This window comes from Citrus sinensis, chromosome 4 (genome assembly GCF_022201045.2).
Source record: "Citrus sinensis cultivar Valencia sweet orange chromosome 4, DVS_A1.0, whole genome shotgun sequence".
NCBI classification, from domain to species: Eukaryota; Viridiplantae; Streptophyta; class Magnoliopsida; order Sapindales; family Rutaceae; genus Citrus; species Citrus sinensis.
The window spans coordinates 23,089,155-23,112,006 of record NC_068559.1 but is presented as its reverse complement, the minus strand read 5'-3'; the positions used below and the strand labels follow the sequence as shown (position 1 = coordinate 23,112,006).

Sequence of the window (22,852 nt, the reverse complement as noted above, 5' to 3'; positions counted from 1 at the left end):
TGCAAGGATATTTCAGTAATTGAACGCCAATTGCATGATAATTTGAATCATGCTGTCCTTCCAACGAGTATGACAAAAGAAATAAAGAATACAGAGGAGGCAAGGCACCGAGATAGAGCGAAAGGAAGGGAGAAAAATGGAGAAAAATAACAGTAAGAGCGATCAAAGTAATGAAGTGGAAAAACTACTGGAAGCAGCACATGATGAGATGCTCTTGAAACTCTCCGTGGATTCCCACATAGCAAGCATCTCTTCCAATTACCTCGACGCCGATCTCGACCGTCGATTTCAAGCCCTCAGATCCCGACCCTCCGTCCCTCGTCAATCTAAGTCTCAATCAGCAACACCATCTCAATCTCAAACTCATCGTAATGTTAGCGTTGACGACGAATTGAAGAGTTCTCTCGGAGACGACCTCTCTGCGAGATTAGCGGCTCTTAAAGCTTCTTCTTCTTCGTCCTCTGCTAATGATGATAAGAAATATGATGGAGTGGCTGTTGGTCCCAAAATACCGGATGGTGATGTTGATGATGGAGAGGATGAAGTTGAGAAGATAATTCGCTGGGCTAAGGATGCCGCTCGTCTCGATCCTTCGCCTCCGTCCGATGATGATGATGATAAAGATTCTGATCGTGACACTGATTCCGATTCCGATGATGATGAAGAACAACCTCAACGTAATAAGGGCCGCCGTAAACAGTAATAATGTTCTTTATTTTAATATATTTTTAATTGTTCTATCGTGCTTTGCTTAGTAATTGCTTCTTTTTAAAAAATAAAATAAAATAAGATAAAACAAAACTCCTTGTAATGATTCATTACTAGGATTCAATTATAATAAAAAAATAAAAAAAGATAAACTAAACTATTTTCTTTAATACTATCAAATATTATTAATAGTTGAACAAAGTATGTATGAAATTGTCATCATTGTTAGTTATACATGGTTACTAGATAGAGGTTTTATAAGCAAATAAACGTATGTGTATTATCAATGCAGTAGTTAAAAAGATTTAGAAAAATATCAGTAGATAGAGAATCATTTGTTGTATTAGACTGAAATTGAGGCTTAAAGATGGCAGATGATGATAAATTACATCCAAAGGCAAAGCAATAAAAATAAAAAGATTATTAATAAATTACAATACTAATATGCTTACAACAATGAGTACCAAACACTTAGTACCACAGGGATCCTTTTGTAAAATACGTTAGATTTTTGTGAATTTTAAAATTTAAGGTTTTTATTCTAGTTTTATTAATTTTGATCAACTTGAGTATTTTTCCTTCCATATCTTCTATATTTATTCCTAAAATTTTTGAATGTATTAATTATAATTTTATAAAGCTCTAAATAATTATCATGTTCATAAAAATTTATATATTCTAAATTTGATCCTACATTTATAATTATTTGTCTATTTTAAGACATAGACTAAATTTTTTCCTTCAACATATTTAATTATTTATGTTATCTACTGGTTATCTTCCTAACTAAAATACATAGCATCTAGGCTTTCAATAGAAATTGTAATTCAGCATCTTGGATTAAAAGGTTCATATGATTATTATTATTATTATCCAGTATGGACAATTTTGAGTTATGTTATTAACTCGACACCTGCCTTAGATTATTTCCAAACTAATTAATATGGATTCCATTAATGCTATTATATTTTCTTCTTTGAATGAATCAAATATTTCTTGGTCATTATTAAGGTTTATCCTTTTCATCTCTTTGTACAAGCGTTTGCTTGTAATTAATAGTTTTAATAATAGAAACTATATAAATAACTTGATATTCTTGACTAGAATCTAAATTATTAATTGTAACTAAAAACTTGTTAAGTGATCTCTCCATTTTTATGAGTTTAAGTTACTTTTATCACTTACTCTCTTATAAAACCCTAGAAAACAAAGTCCAGTATGCTTTTGTTTGTTGATAAAATATAAGAAGATAGTTCAAGATTATTAATCATTGTACTATCCTCGGTATTTTGGAATAAATTCACTAATTGTCTTCAACCGTAGATTAGTTCACGGTCAGCACTGCCGTAACTCCATATATCATGTTAGATTACTCCAGTGACTATTCCACACGGCCTAATGCAACATACAACAGACTGGTCTAATAGGAAATGCCTAAGTGAATTTCTTATAATTGTCTTTGAAAGAATGCTTAGTAACAAGAAATCTTCTTCATTTAACACAATTGTTAGCACGTAAGATTCTTGGTTAATCTCTAAGAATATATAAGATATATGAAGTTGATAATTTCACTAAAAAATTATTTCATAACTAGAATTTTTATGAAGGAAAATTATAGAATGCAAATGGCGGGTGAAGGATTAGACATATGATGTCCTCTACTTCTTACATGATTCTATTTATAAGCTTGAAGAGATAAGATTATCTCTTTTTACATGACACTTATTACATTTTCCTTGTCGATGGTGGATTCCTTTGAGATAAGTTGACCCTTGCCATTTTTATTATTGAAGACAGCTCTTCTCTTCTTTTTCTGTTGGTCAACATCTTTTACATGGTTCTGATAAGTTTTATTCTTTTAGAATCTTTTCCTTTAAATTATTGATGCTTTCAGCTAGCATCTTTTATCTTTTCAGTGACTTTTTTGCCATATGCCTGTTATGAGCCCTTCATCTAACAACATGTCTTTCCCGCTAGATTTTCCTTTTGATTATTTGTAAAAGTAGCCGTATGATGACTGATACTTTAACACCTTACATATCTCATGGTGTGCTAGCAAATTGAATTATACAAGATTGTCATATATTGCTTTTTTTCCTTTTTCAATATTATCTGTTTAGTATGTTTTCCTTTCTGGTCATAGAAAAAATTATATATTCTTTTATGGTCTTTTGAAGTTGCACTTTTTCTTTACTTATCCTCTCAAGTGAATTCATAGACGACTGTCATCTCAACGACACTTTTGCTACTGCGAGCTTTAAGTTCGGATCATTCGGGATCATACTCTTTGTAGACCTAATCTAGATCAATAGTTGGATTTACTTTCTTACTGTTAATGTCAACTTAAATCGTATGATGTGTTTGATACCACTTATTATCACAGTATTCAAGGCAATAGTGAGAATCTTGATAAAAATAATTTCTTGCGCCTTAGATATCTTTTTGAGGTCATTGGTAGCCTTTTTAATTTTTTTCTAGGAGCTCTTCTAATTCCATGCAATCAACATTGACATAAACAAAGTTAAGAAAACCATATTCAAACATGATTTTTTATCAATTTTAGATCGGCTCCTAGAACAAAGTTAATCATTGAGTATTACCTTGAATGCTTTGGTACTATAGCTTGGGTGGGATGAATCCTATATGATATTTTACCCATTCTTTTATAATCGTAAGCGTAGTTGTTTCCTAATGAGATTTTAACCATTAGAATAGACTGTCTGCTTCTGTCATATTGAGGCTTTGAACTTACTGAAGAGTTTTGAGAACCTTTTTTCTTTATATATTGTTCTTTAAGATCATTAATTGTGAGAAATTTCTCTGGATGTGTGATCTTTGAGTTCTATGAAGAAATCTGGGTAATCTGCCCTTCAATTTGATCCTTGAAATGGACCTTTTTTTGGTATAATGCTAATATATTGCTTTGAAGTCTGGACTTCTGGATGATTTTGTAAACTTTTGTCTGAATAAAGTTTGCTCAATTTTTCATGGGCATCATCTATTATGGCAAGCCCATTATAAATCACTTAATTGTCCTGGAAAAGTAATTCTTGACCTTTAGATCACATCATTATACCTTTTAATATTTTGGAAATACTGCTCTTAATTATATTCTCAGCTAAGGAAATCTGCAATACTATTATTAGATCTTTTAATATACTCAATTTCAAAATCATATTCAGCAAAGAACTGTTGCCATCTAATTAACCTTTTATATCGAGATAAATTAGGCAATTTATTAAATATAACTCTTTTGACTTGAGTGTTCTCAGATCTCATCTTAAATTTTTTTGGTAAGAAAAAGAAAAATAAATTTAGCTATTCCGTTTTTAATAGCTAACAAGTCCTTTTTCATTACTATGATAATTCTTTTCTGCAGGTATAAATGTTCCATTGGTATATCTATAAATCTTTTCTTGATTTGTTTTTAGTACAACACCCTAGTGATTATTAGAATCATCAATTTCAATAATTAAATTATTACTAGTGGTAGGGAATCCCAATCTTTGGTAGATTTCTGTATTTTTCTTTTAACCTCTTTACCACCTTGGTATGAAGATCTTCCCAAGATTTTGTATTCTTCTTTTTCAATAATCTTTCTAAGGGTTGTCTTTCTTTAACTAAATTTTCTATGAAACTTCAGCATTATGAAGACATCCTAAAATTCTTTAAATCTGTTCTTTAGATTCTAACTTATCTGGAAATAAATATTTTTTTTTCATAAATATGAGGTTGGATCTCAATCTCCGTTTCATCTATTATCAACCCTAAAAAATCTATCCTAGGTTTCATTATCTTAGCTTTCTTTTTTATAAAATAACATTTCACGTTTCTTGCATTTCTCTGCAAAGAAGCAAGATGATTAATATGATCAACTTCATTATCTGAAGATATTAGAATATCATATATATATAAACAATGCAGATTCATGAAATTCTTTGAAAATTTTGTCCATCCTTTAAAAAATTTTGTGGTGCATTCTTTAATCCAAAATGTATCACAATCCATTCATATTGTCCTTGAGGTGTATTAAAAGCAATGAATGGTATACTTTCTTCTTTAAGTTTGATTTGCCAAAATCCCAATTTGCAATCAAACTACCTAAATATCTTTTTATTGATTATAGAAGTAATTAATTTATTTATAGGAGGTAAAAAAATACCCATCAAATTTGGTATATTTATTCAATTCTTTATAGTTAATGACCATACAGGCTTTTCCTCGTTTAATCTTTACATGATTCCTAACCATAAAGGTTGGGCTATATGTGGGCTTTTAGATTCTTGAATAATCCTGAGATATAATAATTCTTTGATTTGTTAATCAAATTCTTGTCTATCATTTTGCACATATCTCATAGGCTTGACTTTTATAATAACATTTGGATCTTTTAATTCAATTTTAGCAGACATTTTATCAATTTCCCATAATTGAATTAGGTTTTCTCTAACGTTTTTATTAGGTGTTTATAAGATTTCTTTGTAATTAGAGGTGATTTGATTGATTTTTATATTGAAATCACCACGCTGGCTGCTTCGAAAATGTAATTTTCGAGTTGTTCACCTAACAGGGTTATAAATCCTTGGTGTTGTAATGGAATGATTACATGGTGTTTTAACAATAATTGTTTCGTTAGTCATTAAATAAATGAATTGACAAAGAAAATCAACTCCTAAATTTATATATGCACCCATATGATCATAGGAACATAATATAGGTGTACTTAGAATATAATCCTCTATTTGTATTAAAGTTTTAATTCTACATTCTCCTAAGGTGATTTGTTCACCATTTATATCTTTTCTTGTTAAGGGCTTATTATCTTTCCAATAAGATTTTGGATAAATCTTGAAATTAGCTAAACTAACTCATGAACCAGTATCAATTAAAGCATGGAACCATTCTGGCCTATGCCTATAATATAGTATAATCAATTTTAGATATATTATAAAAAGATTAGACATATCTTGATATGGTTTGTTTAATCTCTTCAATTATTATGCTTATTTTTCTTTCTCCTATATAGTAAGAAAAGAAATTTTTAAGAAAGTTCATGCCTAATAATATAGGACTTATTTCTATTTCATAATTAGGTTCTATGAAAAAAGGAAAAATAAATTATATCCCTCTAATCATTAGTGGTAACTCACAATATTAACTTAGCAAAAGAGGGTTTTCAAAGCTCTTCAATAAGCTCAAAGCTCTTCAATAAGCTCAAAGCCTCAATATGACAAAATGAGACAATTTATTCTAATGATTAAAATCCCTTTAGGAAGCGATTACGTTTATGATTATAAAAGAAATGGTAAAATAGCCTATGAGATTCGTCTTAACTAGGTTGTAATACTAGATAATTCAGGGTTGTACCTAAGGATTAGCCTTGTTTTAGGAGCTGATCTAAAAATGATAAAAAAAACATGTTTGAATATAGTTTTTTTAGCCTTGTTTATGTCAATAATGATTGTAGAGAATTAGAAGAACACTTAGAAAAATTAAAAAGGCTTTCAATGATCTTAAAAGGATAATAAGTGGTAATAATAAGGCTAAGACAAAAGAAATGATTTTTAGTAAGATCCTCACTACTTGCCCTGAATACTGTGATAATAAGTGGAATCCAGCGCAACACATGATTCAAGTTGGTATTAACAGTAAGAAAATAAGTCTCACAATTGATCTAAATCAAATAATTATGAAGGACACTCAAGAGGATAAGTAAGGAAAAAGTTTGGCTCAACGAGGCCACCAAAGAACATATAATCTTTTCTATGAGCAAAAAGAAAAGCATACTAGCCAAGCAGATAATATTGAAAAAGGAAAAAAATAATATATGAAAATCTTATGAAGTTTAGCTTGCCATCACACCATGAGATATGCAAGTTGTTAAAGCATTAGTTATCATGTGGCTATTGTTATGAAAGATTAAAAGGGGAATCTAGCGGGGAGGACATGTCACTAGATGAGGAGCTCATAATAAGCATATGACAGAAATGTCATTGAAAAGATAAATGATGCTAGCCGAAAGCATCAATAATTCAAAGGAAAAGATTTTAAAAGGATAAAGTTTATCAGAGCTCATAATAGGTATAGAAAAAGAAGAGAAGAACTATCCTCAATAATAAAAGAGGAAGGGGTCACCTTATCTCCAGAGAATCCATGATCGATGTGGAGGATATAACATATGTCATGTAAAAAGAGATAACCTAATCTCTTTAAGTTTATAAATATAATCATATAAAAAGAAGAGGGCATCATATGTTTAATCCTTCACTCACATCTGTATTCTATAATATCCCTTTGTAAAAATTCATGTTATGCAATTAATAAAACTCTTTTTGAGTGATATTATAATCTTCATATATTTTATATTTTCTTAGAGATTAACCAAGAATCTTACATGCCAACACTTGTGCTAAATGAAGAAGATTTCTTATTACTAAGCACTATTCTAGAGACGATTGTAAGAAATTTATTTAGACATATCCTATTATGCTAGTCTATTGTATGTTGTGTTAGGCCGTGCAGAATAGTCGTTAGAGTAATCTTGCATGATGTGTGGAGTTATGGCGGTGCGGACTGTGGACCAATCTATAGTTGAAGACAATTAGTGAATTTATTCCATAATATTGAGAGATAGTGTAGTGATTAATAATCTTGAACTATCTTCTTATATTTTAACAACAAACAAAAGTATATTGGGCCTTGTTTGTTTTCTAGGATTTTATGAGATAGGAAGTGATAAAAGTAACTTAAATTCATAAAAGTTGAGAGATTACTTAACAAGTTTTCATATGTAAATGATAATTTAGATTCTGGTAAAGAATATTAAGTTATTTATAAAATTTCTATTGTTAAAATTATATTAGTTACATGCAAACGCTTGTATGAAGAGAGATGAAAATGATAATCCTTAATAATTATCGAGAAATATTTGATTCATTCAAACAAGAAAATAGGATAGCATTAATGGAAGTCATATTCAATAGTTTGGAAATAATTCAAGACAGGTGTAGAGTTAATATCGGGACTCAAAATCGTCCATAATGGATAATAACAATAATCATATGAACGTTTTGATCTAGAATGCTGAATGAAAGCCTAGATGAGATGTACCTTAGCTGGGAAGATAGCTTATAGATATGTTAGAGGAAAAATTTTGGTCTATGTCTTATGAGTGACAAATAATTATAAATACATGATCTAATTTAGAATATATAGATCTTTATGGACATGATAATCATTTAGAACTTTATAAAATTATAGTTAATACATTAAAAAGCTTTAAAAATAGATGTAGAAGAGATGGAACGAGAAATACTTTAGCAGATCAAAATTAATAAAACTAGAATGAAAATCTTGAATTTTAAAGTCACAAATCTAGTGTATTTTGGAAAAAGATCCCTATGGCACTAAGTGTATACTCATTGTAAGCATATCAGTATTGTTTGGGGGGGGGGGGTAATTATGCTAGAGTATAGTAAAGAATACATAGATAGTACAAACACTGATACCCTAGGAAATAGAATCAAGTTTGGACGAAATAGAATAAACGAGCTGTGTGCTAAAATAAGAGATAAAAGACTTATGAAAATACAATATCGAGGATTGTATTTAGAAGATTAACCAATATTTAGATGTTCAGATAAAACCTATAAACATGAGGAGAAATTCAAAAAGAATGAATTCTTTAAAACCAATGAGAAATATTACAAGAAAAATAAATTTAAGAAGAAAATCTTCAAAAGGAATAAATTTAAAGGAAAATCTAAAACCAACACACCCCAAAAATGTAAATGTTGATTATATAATGAAGAAGAGCATTATGCAAATAAATGTCCTAAGAAAAAAAAGTAAATATCAAAATGTTTGAGAATTTCAATGATTTAGAGTTAATCACTAATAATGAAGATGTTAGTGATAATGATAGCATATACTACCTTTCTGAGGAGACTTTAAATAGCTCAGATTGAGAGTGTATATAGAAGAATTAGATAATAGAGATTTATATTAGAATGAAGAATTAAAAGAACAAGGTTCTCTTAATAGAGAATTAAGTTTTTATTAAAAAAAACCTTAAGATTAGTAAAAAGGGGATTTGAAACATCTGACCCCAATCAATATATTAGCACAAGGAATTGCTAACATGATTAAAAGAAAAAAAAATATAACGTATTTCAGTGCCACTGTAAGGGAAGAACATATCAAAATTAGGCATGTTAGAGGAAATACAAATATACTTTTTGTTGATACCGAAAAACGACCTCAACATCTGAATTTGTTTCTTTAGGGGAATTACAGCACGAATCCAAGCTCAAACGCCAATATGACCGCAATTTTCCGTACCTGTCAACCAGAAAACACGGTTAGGATACGCCGGTGGGTTTCCGGCGCAGACCCTCCGATGCTTAAGTCAGAAATTGTGTATAAAGAGATAAAAATGAGAGGGAAGAATTGTGAATGGGTTCAAAAGAAAGGAATTTTCCGATCAAAGAACTCAAAATCTGGTAAGCTCTGTTAAGGCTCTTAGATAGGTCACTTCTAGAGTTTTTTTGGTTGATTTTTGCTAACCTCCACCTCAGTTGCCATTTTCAGCTTAAATAGGCCCCTGGTCATGGGTGGTTACCACCTTTAACTTCTGCCCACTTTCTTCAGCAGTTGCACGTGGTCATCGGTTGGAGATAGTTTAAATAGATCGTGGCACACAACTTTCCTAGAAATTAGGCCACGTTATCTTAACTTCTATGTCAAGCTAATTCTCTGGTCGGGCAAATAAATTTCGAGGTCGGACCGGTGAATTTCCTGGTCGCTCATATAGGTCTAAGGTTGTATTCTTAAATCAGGTTATTCACATAAATCTCAGGTCGTACTTGTGAACCAGGTCGCCAACATAGGCTCCAGGTTGTACTTACGTGGTCAGCTCGACAACAACAATGAGTTCTAAGTAAATTAGGGTCGACTATACTTCTGAAGTTTTTTAGAAAAATCCAACCCGAACACTTTTATTATTAAAACCAGGTATAGAAAATAAAATTGTAAGATAAGATCTAGTGATAGACCCAAGATTGGATATATTCATATTGGAGGAATCCAAATTATAATAAAAGCTCATCTTTTTTAGAAGGAATAGATAGTCTAGTAAATTTAACTGTACTGGATAATATAATAAAAGATCGAAAACATGCACTCCTTGGAATAATATAAGGAAACCTTAGTTATGAAAAATTAATATTTAAGATATACACTAAATATTCTATAAGCTTTAGAGACCGGAATATAAATAAGACATTAACCTTACGTCATTATTTTAAATACTTTGATATAATGCTTGATGGATCTTATCCACATATCATAACATATGCCATAGGATATGCATTAACAAATTCGGCTAACAGTGAAATGTTTGCTGATAAAGATTTTATTGAAATTGATAAACTATATAATAAAGTTGGAAAGATACAATCTCTTGAGATTTTAAGAGAGATTGATTTACCGAAAAAATGAGAAATGGATTTAAGTAGTCAACCATGAGGGTGTAAAGGATCAATTTTTAATATTTATAAATTTGTTACAATTTTGTTTTATTAAAATGCACAGTTTTATGCAAAGTGTTGTACAATCGTTTGTAAGAATGTCTTTTTCTAATAAATTAATAGCTCTCATACTATTCGGTAATTTTGTTCAAGGATCTGAGAAAACTGCAGGGGAAAAGAAATATCATTTTTGCATATAAATATTCATTTGCAAAATGGTCTCAATTTAACTATCATCGTCAGATACCAATTTGATATTTCTAACCATATTCTTTCATTTGAATGTTGGACATGATTGAGGCATTTTTATAAAATTTCTTGGCTACTTTCATCTCATATACTGTGTGTTCTATTATGTAGAGTTAACAGGCACTCGCCATGGATGGCATTTTCAATGGCCACAATCCACAATAAAAGGTTGTAATTAACAAAGAATTTGAATCTATGACAGTTTCCTCAGCACCTTGTACTTATGGTTAGAACTTGGAAAGAATTTGGTTACTCAGAATGCAGACATTTTTATAAACCAAGATGTCCCCAATCTAAAACCGGCAATTCTTTTTCAAGTCGTTACCTTTCTGACATCAAGCATAAATGTAAATGTTCACTGCATTAATTATAAAAAGAAAAATTGAAGCATCAAACGAAGGTTTGATTTGATGCCTCCAGGCCCGATCCCCAGGCGAGTTAATGTAGGATTTTCTCCATATGTGAATTATAGGGTTCGATTTTCGAATTTGGGTGAATCTCATAAAATATCATTAAGAAACAAACGACAACAACAGCAATCAAGTCATCAATTGCATATGTCTACACCAATCAAAAAGCAACCTTGCTGATTGTAACGGACAAGCTTCTAAACAATAAAAATCAGTCTGATGTTACATGGTACAAATGTGTATCGAGAAAACCAAGAATATGGAAACTGTAAGCAATTTTAACAAATGTTCCCCCAAAGGTTGATATCCTAACTGTTATCCTATTAACTCCTTGCACAATCTCAAGTCCAAAATCTGCAATAAAGATCCATAAAAAATGCTGAAATGGTCTTCATGCAAAATACGCGTACACTTTAGATATAACGGCCACTCACCATGAATGGCAATTTCAATTGCCACAATCCACAATAAATGATGTAAAAGGCTTCCATAATTACTTAAGTATTACATTCTCACCAACAAAGAATTTGAAGCGACTGTAGTTTCCTTAGTATCCTGCAATTATGGTGAAAATGCATTTGATAATTCGGAAAGCAGATGGTTATGAACAAAGATGCCAAAACTCAAAGCAAATAGAATGTTTCCTCTTACGTGGACTGAAATTAGCGGAACTCGTCATGGTATATGTAGTCATCATCGTCTTCATCAGTGAAAATAGCACTGTAAAATACATACGGGTTCTCAATCATTTCTAACAAGGTTAGACGGCCATCTTTATCTGTGTCTGCCTGCAGAGACATTTGAACAATGTTCAATACCAATGCTTCTTGACTTACTACCAAAGCAAACTAGACCTTATTTTCAGAACAAGCTTTGCAATAATCGTTCTATTTCCAGGCACAAGGAGGCGAGTTCATATTGTCAACTTACGGTACAATATAAACAAATTTCCCTTTCTACAGTAGAAAGCAATTTTGAGGCGTCCCTTATATAGAATATTCTGGATCTGATGCCAAAGGCCAAAAGTTTTAACAGTAACAATACAGTAGTTAATCACAATTTGAGCTGCATGATGCATCGTACCACAACAGACACTTATTTTTTTCATTTTTCTTTTATTTTCTTTTCTTCTCTCCACCCAAAAAATCCTTTGGTGTATCCTTTCTAAGTACACCAATGTCTAAACCAGGGACTACAGCAAGACACTACAATCTTGGTAGTCAATAAACTTGAGGGATATTGACATCCCAAGGAGGACAGAAGGATTTGAACCCCTCACCTCTTGGTGGAATCTAAGGGTCTTCACCACTCAGTCCGACCCTCAAAGAGTTATTGAAGTAATTTAATTCCAATCAAGTTCACAAAAAGTTTCAGCTATCAACTTGATAAAGTATGTCATCTAAAATTTCTACAAAGAATGCCACACTTCTGGAACAAGTATTGAAGGAAGAAGGATACACGTCAGAATCTCATAGCAAGTCATACCCGTACACTAGAAGTTTCTTAAACAGAGAAATCCTGGTTGCCCTCAAAGCATGCAAGAAACAAAGATTATAAAGGAAACCTTTATTTTCAAGGCCAGTATTTTCATTAAACAATGTTGTCCACAGCCAGTGTGTTGCGAGTGTGTGAAATACATGGCTTGTTATACCGCATATTTAAGCCATGTAATCGTCAATCTCTTAGTATATCAAGCTATGTAGCATGATCATTCCTTTTCCATGCCACAGAACTAGATGACACTTGAACTGTGTAATTTCACAGGGCAGAGTAAAATCCTTTCAAGAGGCAACTTTTACTCATCAAACAAAACAAATCAAGATGAAAATATAACATAACATATTAAAAAGCAACTTAAGCCTTAGTCATCCCAAGTCCTAGGTCTAAACTCTACAATCTCAATCACATGTGATTCATATGGTAGCCAGCATACAAGCCATGCACCCATTCCCATACAATCTTCATCAGAAGCTCCAAGAGGATTGAGGACCATAAACAAACATCTTGGGAGAAAGCTCTGGTTATGAAGATTTTGCTTCAAGCAAACTTTTTAATTTGAATTTGAACAAACTTTATGATCCCATTTCAATCCACATTCCACATAGCACTGGGATCTAACTTTAAGAGATGATAACAACAACAATTGCAAGAAGGTGAAGCTTCTCGTAAGATGAGGACAGCCCTCTTCATTACTTTATATATGCCATCAATCACACTAAGCAACGTCTACCAGATTTCCTAATGTAAACAAATATATTAACCGAATTCAATTCCTTTCTTTAGTTATACAGAGTGATGGGTGCCTCAAGAAAGACCTAAAATGTCCTTCAATTATCCACAAAAGGAGTTAAAATTGTGGTTATATTACGTAAACAAAACAAGTCTATGCAACAGTAATAAGCCAGTCTTCATTCCTGATAATTGCTTAATATCAATATTCACAATAACTACAGAAAGAAGCACATCCATATATGAATAGTTCAGATTAGCAATACAAAGTCAAAACCGCACACAACTTGAAATATCAAAGAAAAATCTTATACTCTCAATCTGTATACCTGTGATATGATGTAATCCGCTTGTTGTTTTGCATAGTAACGCTCTGACGGATGGAGTTTTCCAATTATAGGAAGTAGTTCAACATCTGATAAATATCTGCAAAGTGAAAAGACAAATGAAGTTAGTTTGAACATATAACAAAGTAACTTCATCAATATAACAGAGTAATAATGTATCTTTTGTTTTTAATGAGTACCCGTCACCGTCTTTGTCAAGCTGACCAAACAATTGTCTGGCAGGGGCATCCATTGTGTCATCAGATGGATGTGAAGAATTATGACCTTCATCATCATAGTTCCTTACCAAGTCAAAGAGCCCATGGAAAAATTCCTTAAAATTCACTTTCCCATCTCTATCTGAGTCTCGTTCCCTATAGAAAAAAAGAAAAAAAAAAGAAGCCAAAATGCATCAAACTAATGACGTTATGACCTAACAAGATTTAACATTATAGAAAGGAACGCATGAGGGGCACATCAAACAAGATAGCGATAAAATAAATAATAATTAATAACAACATTGCAATTCCAATTGGGATGAAGTGATTTGTTGAACAAATCTACTAGCACTAGGAAATATGTATCCATAGCTAGAGATTATTTAGGCCTTTATTTCAAAATGGTATCATGAAAGTGAAGCAAGAAATCTGGTTCAAATTTTCCTGATACCCAAGACCATGATACATGTCACTCATCATGAAGCAGAGTGAAGATAATAAATCTTGTTGCACAAATATGAACAGACTACAGAAAAGAGGATTTTGAGAAATCTATGTCACCTTACTTCTTCCTTGGATAACCATAGAATAAGCTTTGGATTCTTGGTGTCAGCTGGATGCAGAAAACTACAACATCATAAATCACATAAACAATTATCTTCCATTAGAAGAATAGCAACAAGAAAGCTTTTTTCCCCCCTTTTCCCCTGAGGGAAAAACTTATCATTATATATGAGACTGCTACTATAGTGGAAGCCTCACTCATTGAACTCGGTTAGATTCAAAAGACCATCTCCATCTGCATCTGATGCATTAAAGTGCTCCTCCTTCCACCAGCCCATATCATAGCCAAAGGAGTTATTATCTAGTAAATTAAAAATAATGGGAAAAAAATCATTAGTAATCAGACAGTCTGACATGAAATTTGGGTTAATGCCCCAATAATTAACACAAGATAAAGGTCATCAATGAAGCATACTGGTGATAAAGGCTCCATGCTAGATGGCCCAAAATTTTGGAAGAAGATTAGTATAGCTCAAAACCTTAAGAGAACGTATCAACATTCAAAGAAGAATTTTACATCACCAATTGAATTGCATGAATTTGGGTCTAGGGTAACATCAGCTGTTATTAAGCTATAATTATGTGATAGGTATAAAGGATTTATTGATGAATATGTGACAAGTTCTACACCAATATATATATATGTATGCGCTTGCTCAGTGTGAACAGATAGAAAATTCAGACAGAAATTTACACAGAATGCCTGTGCATTGAAAAAAACTCGAACAATTCATACCAACAAGAATAAGATTTCCTGAACATCAACAACTAAACTATAGAACAAGAGTACATGTAGGTAAAGAAACTAAGAAGAGAATTAAATAGAAGTGATAGAGAGATGAAGGGATGGTTATTTCTGTTTTCAGTCACAATGGAATTCATGATGATGAAAAAATCCTAAAGGTGGAGTTGGTTCATTAACAGGGCATAATACTAAGATGAACTATATTAATGTACTCTTTTAAGGAGCCCATACTTCATTTTCATTTAATTTTTAAAAAGGCAGCATAAATAAGAGAACAACAATTTTGAAATGAGGCACTAACACCCATCACAAACTGCATACATTCAATTGAAGTACAAGATAAACCAGATACAACAGGTATCCACATATGATGATAAGTCCGCCACTATTTCCATGGAATGATATTAGCAATAGTAGAGGAAAGGAAATCTAAAAACAGGTGCAACAGAAATGGCACATTCCATCACTCACTAAACACATAGACACCATATCAAAGCCCTAATTCAGTGTACACATGGAACTCAAAACCAGATAAGCAGCAGAGAACATATAAGAAAATAACTGAAATGCATTAATGCACAAACATCGGTGAAAACCCCGTCATAAATTTCACAATCCTAGTAAGCCATAAAATATAATAATCTTCAAAAGAAAAAGAAAAAAAAAAGGAAAAAAAGGGATATCTACCAGAATTACGAACCCAAGTGGGAGGCTCGTACTCAGCAAATGACACAAATCCATCTTTATTTTTATCATGAGTCTCCATCTCCCTCTGAGTCCTATGCATCACATCCCTCTCTGCCTGCTGCATGTTCCAATCAGTCAACTCATCCTCATTAATATATCCATCGGCTGGATTCACATCAATCTTTGGAAACAGCAACACCAACCTACAATATCCATTTGTAGCAAAACAAGATGAATAATTAAATCGCATTGAGTAAGTAGTATGAGCTTATGCTTACAGTTCAAATATTGAAAGCTAAAGCTTTTACTCGATGATGTCATGAAAATGTAAGTACCTATCAGTGACATTAAACTTCTCCTCATCGTTCAAATAATCTTCGGCATTCATAAAATCCTCCCACTCAGGCTGGGCCTCCTCGCCGGGGGCAGCATCGTGATTGTGACTCAACTCGTGATGGGCGTGCTCAATGTACTGCTTCTCCCACTGCCGGTCCTCGCGGCGGCGCTCAATGTCGGCCACGAGCGGGTCAAAGGGGACCGGCTCGTGATGGGTGGGCCTGAAGTTGAAGGAAGAGCGGACTTTCAGTCTGCGGTGGCGGCGGTTGCTATGGGGTTTATTAGGAGATTTTGAAAGAAGCAGGAGTAGGAGCAGGGCTATTGTTACATAAATAAATAATGAAACTTTACCCATCTGAAAAATTCAGAGATCTGGGGAGCGGCTTGCAGAGAAAGATGAACGCTGTATTACTCGGCTTTGGCTTTGGCTTTGCTTGTTTTAATATTTAAATTTTTAACAAAATAAAAAAAAAAAAAAAAAGTGGGACAAAGAGTTGACAACTGGGAGTGACGAAAAGTGACGGTGTCCTTCAAGTTAGCAGTAGTAACCAGCAGATCTCTTCGGTTCGGTTCGGTTCTGTTCTGTTCTGTTAGATGCGTGAGACGGAGAGTGCGTGTGGTTGACTCTGTCATCCGAGTGCATGAACCTGGACCGTTGGATAACATCGATCAAAGTCCAACCTGGGCTGAGATTCAAATTCTTCAGTAATTTTATAATGAGGGAGTCTTTTAAATAATAGATAAGTGAATATATATATATATATATATAAGTAATTTTATTTTATAATGTCTTAAAATTGACATTTTCTATTTTTTAATTTTTTCTTTCTTTCAAATTCCCCACTTAATTCCAAAAATAACCCTAGACATTGATGAACTCATTCCCTAAACTATATGAGAACCCCAATACGACAAATCAACAATGGTGTTTACTCTTCCTTAAGAACGATCTCTTGTTGCCAAAACGATCAAATCCCGTTAATAAGATTTTTTGTCGCTCACTTACTCACTCTTCCTACCCTCGATTTCTACGAGTCCCTTACATTATTAGTTGATTAATTTATTGAATTATGTGTGTGTGTGTGTGTGTGTGATCTCCAAACCCGACAACAACGTTTGCATTGAATTGGTTTTGTCTTAGAAATAGCAGTAGAAGGCTCTAAGCATCTTACAACATCATAATGTTTTGGACTCTTTTGGTAATCAAATTTCATGTGAAATTCCATTATAAATCTCAAGAATGTTGGCAGCTTGAGCTTTATGCGTTACTCTTTTAGAATGAAAATCCAGAAATGTGGGGGACGTGTAAATAGTTTGTAATAGAAGCCAATGCGTGCGTTTCACAAGAGAATTCTGCATTTTATACTTTTGTCTTTTTATGTAATTTTATTTGAGGTTAAATAGCAAATGCGGTAGTGGCAGTGCGGTTTTGAGAGAGTTATTGGGGCTGCGAATGGCTCAACTCATTCTGACAATCGGACCACGTCATAATTTACAAAGTCCATCCATTTACATGTCACGCCATAGCCCATTACGATTGGCCTGTTCCGTCACACTGTTCACTGGTCACCGCTGCTTGTTAGGAAAATTTCAATTCAAGTATTTTTGTGAATTAACCATATTTTTATGTTGTTTCCATAAACCTCGATTTGTTCTTGCAATTTTTTTTTCAGCAATCCAAAATTTTTTATTGTTGTCTTTTCTTTTTTAGTATAGTTTTTGAAAGTTAAATAAATTATTTTGTCTATACTAATAAAAATTTAAATTGACTCTTAGAAATAGAGATTGTAATTTTTTTAAATGTTAAAATATCTTAAATATTCTATTTTCATTTCGTAATTTTATTTCATTTTTTTTCATAATATAACTTTAAAAAACTTTCATATTAAAGTAATTTTATAATTGTATTTTAATCAAAGTAGGCTATATAATTTTTTTGAATGGAGATTTCCTCTAAACTTTTGAAAGACACCACCCCACACACCCCCACCCCCCCCCCCCCCCCCCCCCGCCCAGCGAAAGGATTACAGATCCACCAAGAAAACTAAATTTTGTTCACAAGGGGAGGACCCTAACAATCCTTCACAAATGACCTTTAAGGACAAGCTTATGGAGGACCGTCCTCTAGTTGAAGAAGACCTACCTAGTAGAAAGAAAGATTTAGATTTTGATTAACGGCGATACTGTTATTAAGAATGAAGGATCCGTGCTGTGAATTTACTTTTCCCAGAAAATGCGTGCTCAGTTTATTAAACCATGGCAGAATACTGTTGTGGTGAAATTACTTGGACGTCCAATGGGCTATAAGTTTCTATGCAATAGACTCGAATCTCTTTGGACCATAACGAAAGGATTCAAGGTGATTGATTTGGAGAATGGATTTTTCTTAGATCGTTTTAGGTCGGAAGATGATGTTGATTGTGCTTTAACACAAGGACCTTGGACAGTCCTAGGCCACTATTTTATTATTCAGCAATGGACCCTATATTTAGATAGCACAAGTGAAAAAATTGATTCGATGGTAGCATGGATAAGACTTCCTAGCATGCCCCTCCATTATTACAAAAAAAAAAAAAGTATTCAGAATGGTGGGCCAATTGGTGGGAAAAGTTATTCATATTTACTATAATATGGAGTTGGCATATCGAGGGAAATTTACGAGAATAGTTGTGGAAACTGCTCTGGATAAACCTCTACGTTCTTAATTTTTACTTGAAGGTAGGATCTAAAAAGTTGAATGTGAAAGCCTTCCTACCATTTGTTTCAATTGTGGAAAATATGGTCACTTCAGCACTGTGTGCCCTAAAAATCGAGATAGTGAGGAACCTCAAGATTAGAATGAGGAAAGAAACATGAACAGTGAGGTGGAGCCACCCCGACCGGTAAAGGAGCATATTGGGTACCCAAAATTTAGCTTCTAGATGGTGGTAGCTAAGAAATGCAACTATCGGAATCGTAGGGAGGATACTAAATATAAGGATCCCAATCTTCCGCCAAGTAGAAACATTAGCACTAGCTCAAGATTTGGTCCTTTTTTCGGATTCTAAGGATGCGGATGAGGATCACCAAATTGATGGAGAGGATATCAACCCAAATTAAGATGTTGGCCCGAAGGCACATCTCTAAAATAAAGTCAACCCTAGAAACAATCCCAAAAATAAAAATAGAGCCAAAATCCCAAAAGATACCGTATTGCCATGTAGCCCCTCGACAAATAAAAAACAATCCCACTTTGACCAATAATAAGCATGCCTCAACAAGCTCACGTATCATAATCACACCCCATGTAAACTTTCAAGCCTCCACTAAACCCATGCAAAAACCCAACTTACGTACTCTCACAAATACTAAAATTAAAGACTTTGTTCCTATGAAACTCAAAACCATACTAACTAGTCTCAACCTAAAGAGCTATACTTTTGTTATCATTGCTCCCCGTAATATTGAGGCGTCTTCGATAAGCATTATGAGGACTGTGAATTCTAATCCTCATCTTGCCGTAACTGTGGAGGGGACGAGACTATCTGGTAAACCCCCTGATAATGAGGATATGAAGATGGAAAATATGGGTGAAGACTCTAAAGACAGGGATTATGAAGAGGGAGATGAAGAAATGTTCGACTCTTCTGACTTTATGGTTTCTCTTGAAGAGAATGATGTGATGGATCTTGAACAACATGTTGATGATCCCGATGTGTAAGGGGCTTCCGTCTTATTTTTTATTCTTTTTATTATGTTTAACTCCTTTATGTTTTGGAATTGTCAAGGAGTGACTTTGAAAGAATTCCTCCAAACCTTCAGAACACTTGTTTTCACTTATAAAATGTGTCTAATTGCTTGGTTCGAATAAAAAATCAGTGGTTGTAAGGCTGATTGGTTTATTGTTAGAAGTGGGTTTTATAAATCGCATCTGGTTGAAGCTATTGGTTTCTCATGGGAGATTTGGCTCTTTAGGAATAACAATTTTATAATAGAAATTAATCTGAATCACAAGCAGTTTATCTATATGAAGATTAAGGAAGATGGTGGCTCTTTTTCATGAGTGGCCGTAATTTATGCTAGTTCAATTTACTCGGTCTAACGACACTTTTGGGAGGATTTGGATAGTCTTGCAAACACTATCCAAGGACCATGGGTTATAAGAGGTGATTTTAATACCATTAAATATTCCTTAATTTGAAAAACAAAAAAAAGGTGTGTCGTCTCTAACTATATGAATTTGTAATTTTTTTTAAGGCTGAATTTATAAGCAACAGTTGTATGATCTTAATTACAAATATCTATCTTTCACCGGGTCTCGGGGTAATCTTTATAAATGTTTAGACAAGGTGTTGTGTAATGAGGAATGATTTGGTCTTTACCCAAACGCTCTAGTCTTTACATTTACCGACAATTCATTCTGATCACAGACCCTTACTTGTTCCAAATGGGAAAAGTTTTAGTGGCCAAGTGGGCTTGAAATCGTTTAGATTCTTAGCTTCTTGGCTCATGAATTCCTCCTTCTAGAACTTTGTTGCTGCAAATTGGGGCACGAGCAATGATTATGTGCAAGTTGCTCGTGAGGGAGTGGAATTCTAATGTCTTTGGGAACATTTTAATAGGAAATGGAATTTTTTGTCAAGGATTGGTGGCGTTCAAAAAGCCGTTGAAACTCATTGCTCTGAATCTCTTCAACGACTTAAGGTGTCCTTGAAGCGCGAATTAGAGGAAGTCTTAACCCAGGAAAAGATTTTGTGGTTCCAAAAATCTAAAAAAGACTGGATTCAATGGGGGGACCGCAGTACTTCTTTTTTTCACCAAAAAACTATCCAGTGAAGGAGGAATAATAAAATTGTTATGATTAAAGATGAGGAGGGTAAAAGGCTTTATGATACGAAGGAGCTTAAAACTCATGCAATCATTTTTTTCAAGCAACTTTATTCTAGAGTTAGATTGCACCATCATCAAGGTTCCACTTATAGTGCATAACGAACCCTCGATGATAATGCTTTGAGAGCTATTGCAAGAGATGTTAAAAAGGCTGAAATTCATGATATCGTTTTTAGTATGAAGCCTTTAAATGGCCCAAGGGTCAATTGTCTACATGTAATTTTTTTCCATAGCCACTGGCACATTGTAGGTCTCTCTCTTTGCAAAGTTGTTGAAGATGTTTTCTATGGCAGCATTATTCCATCTAAACTAAATAGAGCCTTTATTGTACTCATTCCAAAGACTAGTAATCCTACTACCTTTAAAATGTTTCAGCCAATTAGTCTTTGTACGAGTTGCTTATAAAACCATTACAAAGCTTATTGCTAATAGATTGAAAGAAATCCTCCTTAATATTATTGGTTTCACTCAGACTAGTTTTATTCATAGGAGATGGAGAATTCACTTAATGCAAAAAAAAAAAAAAGTTGGACAAATCGCGATCAAAGTCGACTTGGAGAAGGCTTATGATTTTTTGAAGTGGGATTTCATTTTTGACACTTTAGTAAGAGTTGCTTGCCTCTTGAGTTTATCCAAGTTATTATAGAGTGCTTTATATCAGCTTTGATACAACTTTTATAGAATAGGGAGCTCACGGAAAGCTTTACTCCTTCGAGAGGCATAAGACAAGGTGATCATATTTCCCCTTATATTTTTGTCTTATGCATTGAAAGACTTAGTCATGGTATTTGCAAAGTGGTGTAGGAAGGAAAGTGGAAGCCTGTCAAGCTCACCCATAATGGCATCATAATCACACATTTATTTTTTGCCGATGACTTACTTTTCCTGGCAGAAGCTAGCTGTGATCAAGCTCTAATTATTAATGGAGTCCTTGATAATTTATGTGCAGCTTTGGGTGAAAAGGTTAGTAAAGGTAAAACTCAAGTTTTTTTTTTCTCTCTAAATGTTTCCACTACCATGGCCCATGCGATTGGCAATTCCATTGGTTTTTCTAAAACTGATAATTTGGGAAAGTATCTTGGAACGCCACTTCTTCACTCTCGGGTCAATAAGAAGACTTATTATTTAATCCTTGAACATGTTGAGCAACGCTTATCGGGTTGGAGCGCAAAACACCTCTCTTTTGCTGGGAGGGTGACTCTTGCGAAATCTGTAATTTAAGCTCTTCCCATCTTTTTGATGCAAACTATTAAAATCCCTACCAGCATACATAAAAAAAATTGACTTAGTTTGTCGAAGCTTTATTTGGGGTGGCACGGCTGAAAATAAAAAGGTCCATTTTAATAACCAGAACACGTTATGCAAATCAAAAGCTTGTAGAGGGCTTATTTTCAAGAATCTTAGCCATATGAATAATGCTTTATTAATGAAGATTAGTTGGAGTATGGTCTCTTCTCCAAACAATTTCTAGATTCAAGTTATCTTAACTAAGTATAGTGTTGATTTACATAACATTCCTATTGAGTTGCCTATTAAATATGGCTTTTATTTATAGAAAGTATTGGGAGATGTTTGGAAGGATGTTTTAAGTGGGATTCGTTGGTCATTGAGCAATGGTAGAACAACTAAACTTTGGCTTCATATTTGACTTGATGATTCCCGTAACCTGGCAAGCTATTCTACTTTAATTGTCCATTCCTCATGAAATGGTGAACATGTTGGTGGCTGAACATGTGGACTCTTAAAGAACATGATTGTAGTATATGTTTGCTCCCTTTATCTCTAATCACATGATCCTTAAAATTGCTGCCACCATGCCTCTAAGGATTAATGGCGATGCTGATCAAATATATTAGAGTTTGTCAAGATCGGGTACTTTCACGGTGAAATCTGCCTATATACATATGACTCCAATCATACCTAGTGAAAACACTCGCATTTAGGATACCATTTGGAAGTGGAAGTGTCCCCAAAAGATTTGTAC

At 33.3% G+C, this 22,852-nt stretch overlaps 2 protein-coding genes across 7 annotated transcripts; one reads left to right on the top strand and one right to left on the bottom strand.

The window, feature by feature from the left end:
- The first annotated feature begins 56 nt into the window (after window positions 1–56).
- LOC107177723 (uncharacterized) lies at window positions 57–10,743 on the top strand. 4 transcript variants are annotated; one of them, XR_008054001.1, is made up of 3 exons: window positions 58–699; window positions 8,993–9,209; window positions 9,298–10,364. XR_008054001.1 is itself a non-coding variant. In XM_025100486.2 (2 exons), the coding sequence occupies exons 1-2, from the start codon at window positions 137–139 to the stop codon at window positions 10,657–10,659; spliced, it is 627 nt and encodes a 208-aa protein (XP_024956254.1). In that variant the 5' UTR covers window positions 57–136; the 3' UTR covers window positions 10,660–10,743. The 4 variants fall into 4 exon arrangements, 2 of the variants coding, with proteins under 2 accessions (XP_024956254.1, XP_052295162.1); XR_001508679.3 differs by having other exon boundaries at window positions 9,285–10,364; XM_025100486.2 differs by lacking the exons at window positions 8,993–9,209; window positions 9,298–10,364 and adding an exon at window positions 10,596–10,743 and having other exon boundaries at window positions 57–699.
- A 328-nt stretch (window positions 10,744–11,071) lies between these two features.
- Window positions 11,072–16,468, bottom strand: LOC102617216 (uncharacterized). Of its 3 annotated transcripts, none has more exons than XR_003066239.2 (9): window positions 15,999–16,468; window positions 15,664–15,866; window positions 14,430–14,532; window positions 14,229–14,294; window positions 13,650–13,823; window positions 13,453–13,549; window positions 11,546–11,682; window positions 11,411–11,449; window positions 11,072–11,248 (listed from the first exon to the last, which is right to left on the bottom strand). XR_003066239.2 is itself a non-coding variant. In XM_006484420.4 (8 exons), exons 1-7 carry the CDS (start codon window positions 16,352–16,354, stop codon window positions 11,557–11,559), a joined length of 1,125 nt encoding a protein of 374 aa, XP_006484483.1. In that variant the 5' UTR covers window positions 16,355–16,467; the 3' UTR covers window positions 11,072–11,449; window positions 11,546–11,556. The 3 variants fall into 3 exon arrangements, 1 of the variants encoding a protein (XP_006484483.1); XR_371221.4 differs by having other exon boundaries at window positions 11,329–11,449; window positions 15,999–16,467; XM_006484420.4 differs by having other exon boundaries at window positions 11,072–11,449; window positions 15,999–16,467.
- Between the last annotated feature and the right edge of the window lie 6,384 nt (window positions 16,469–22,852).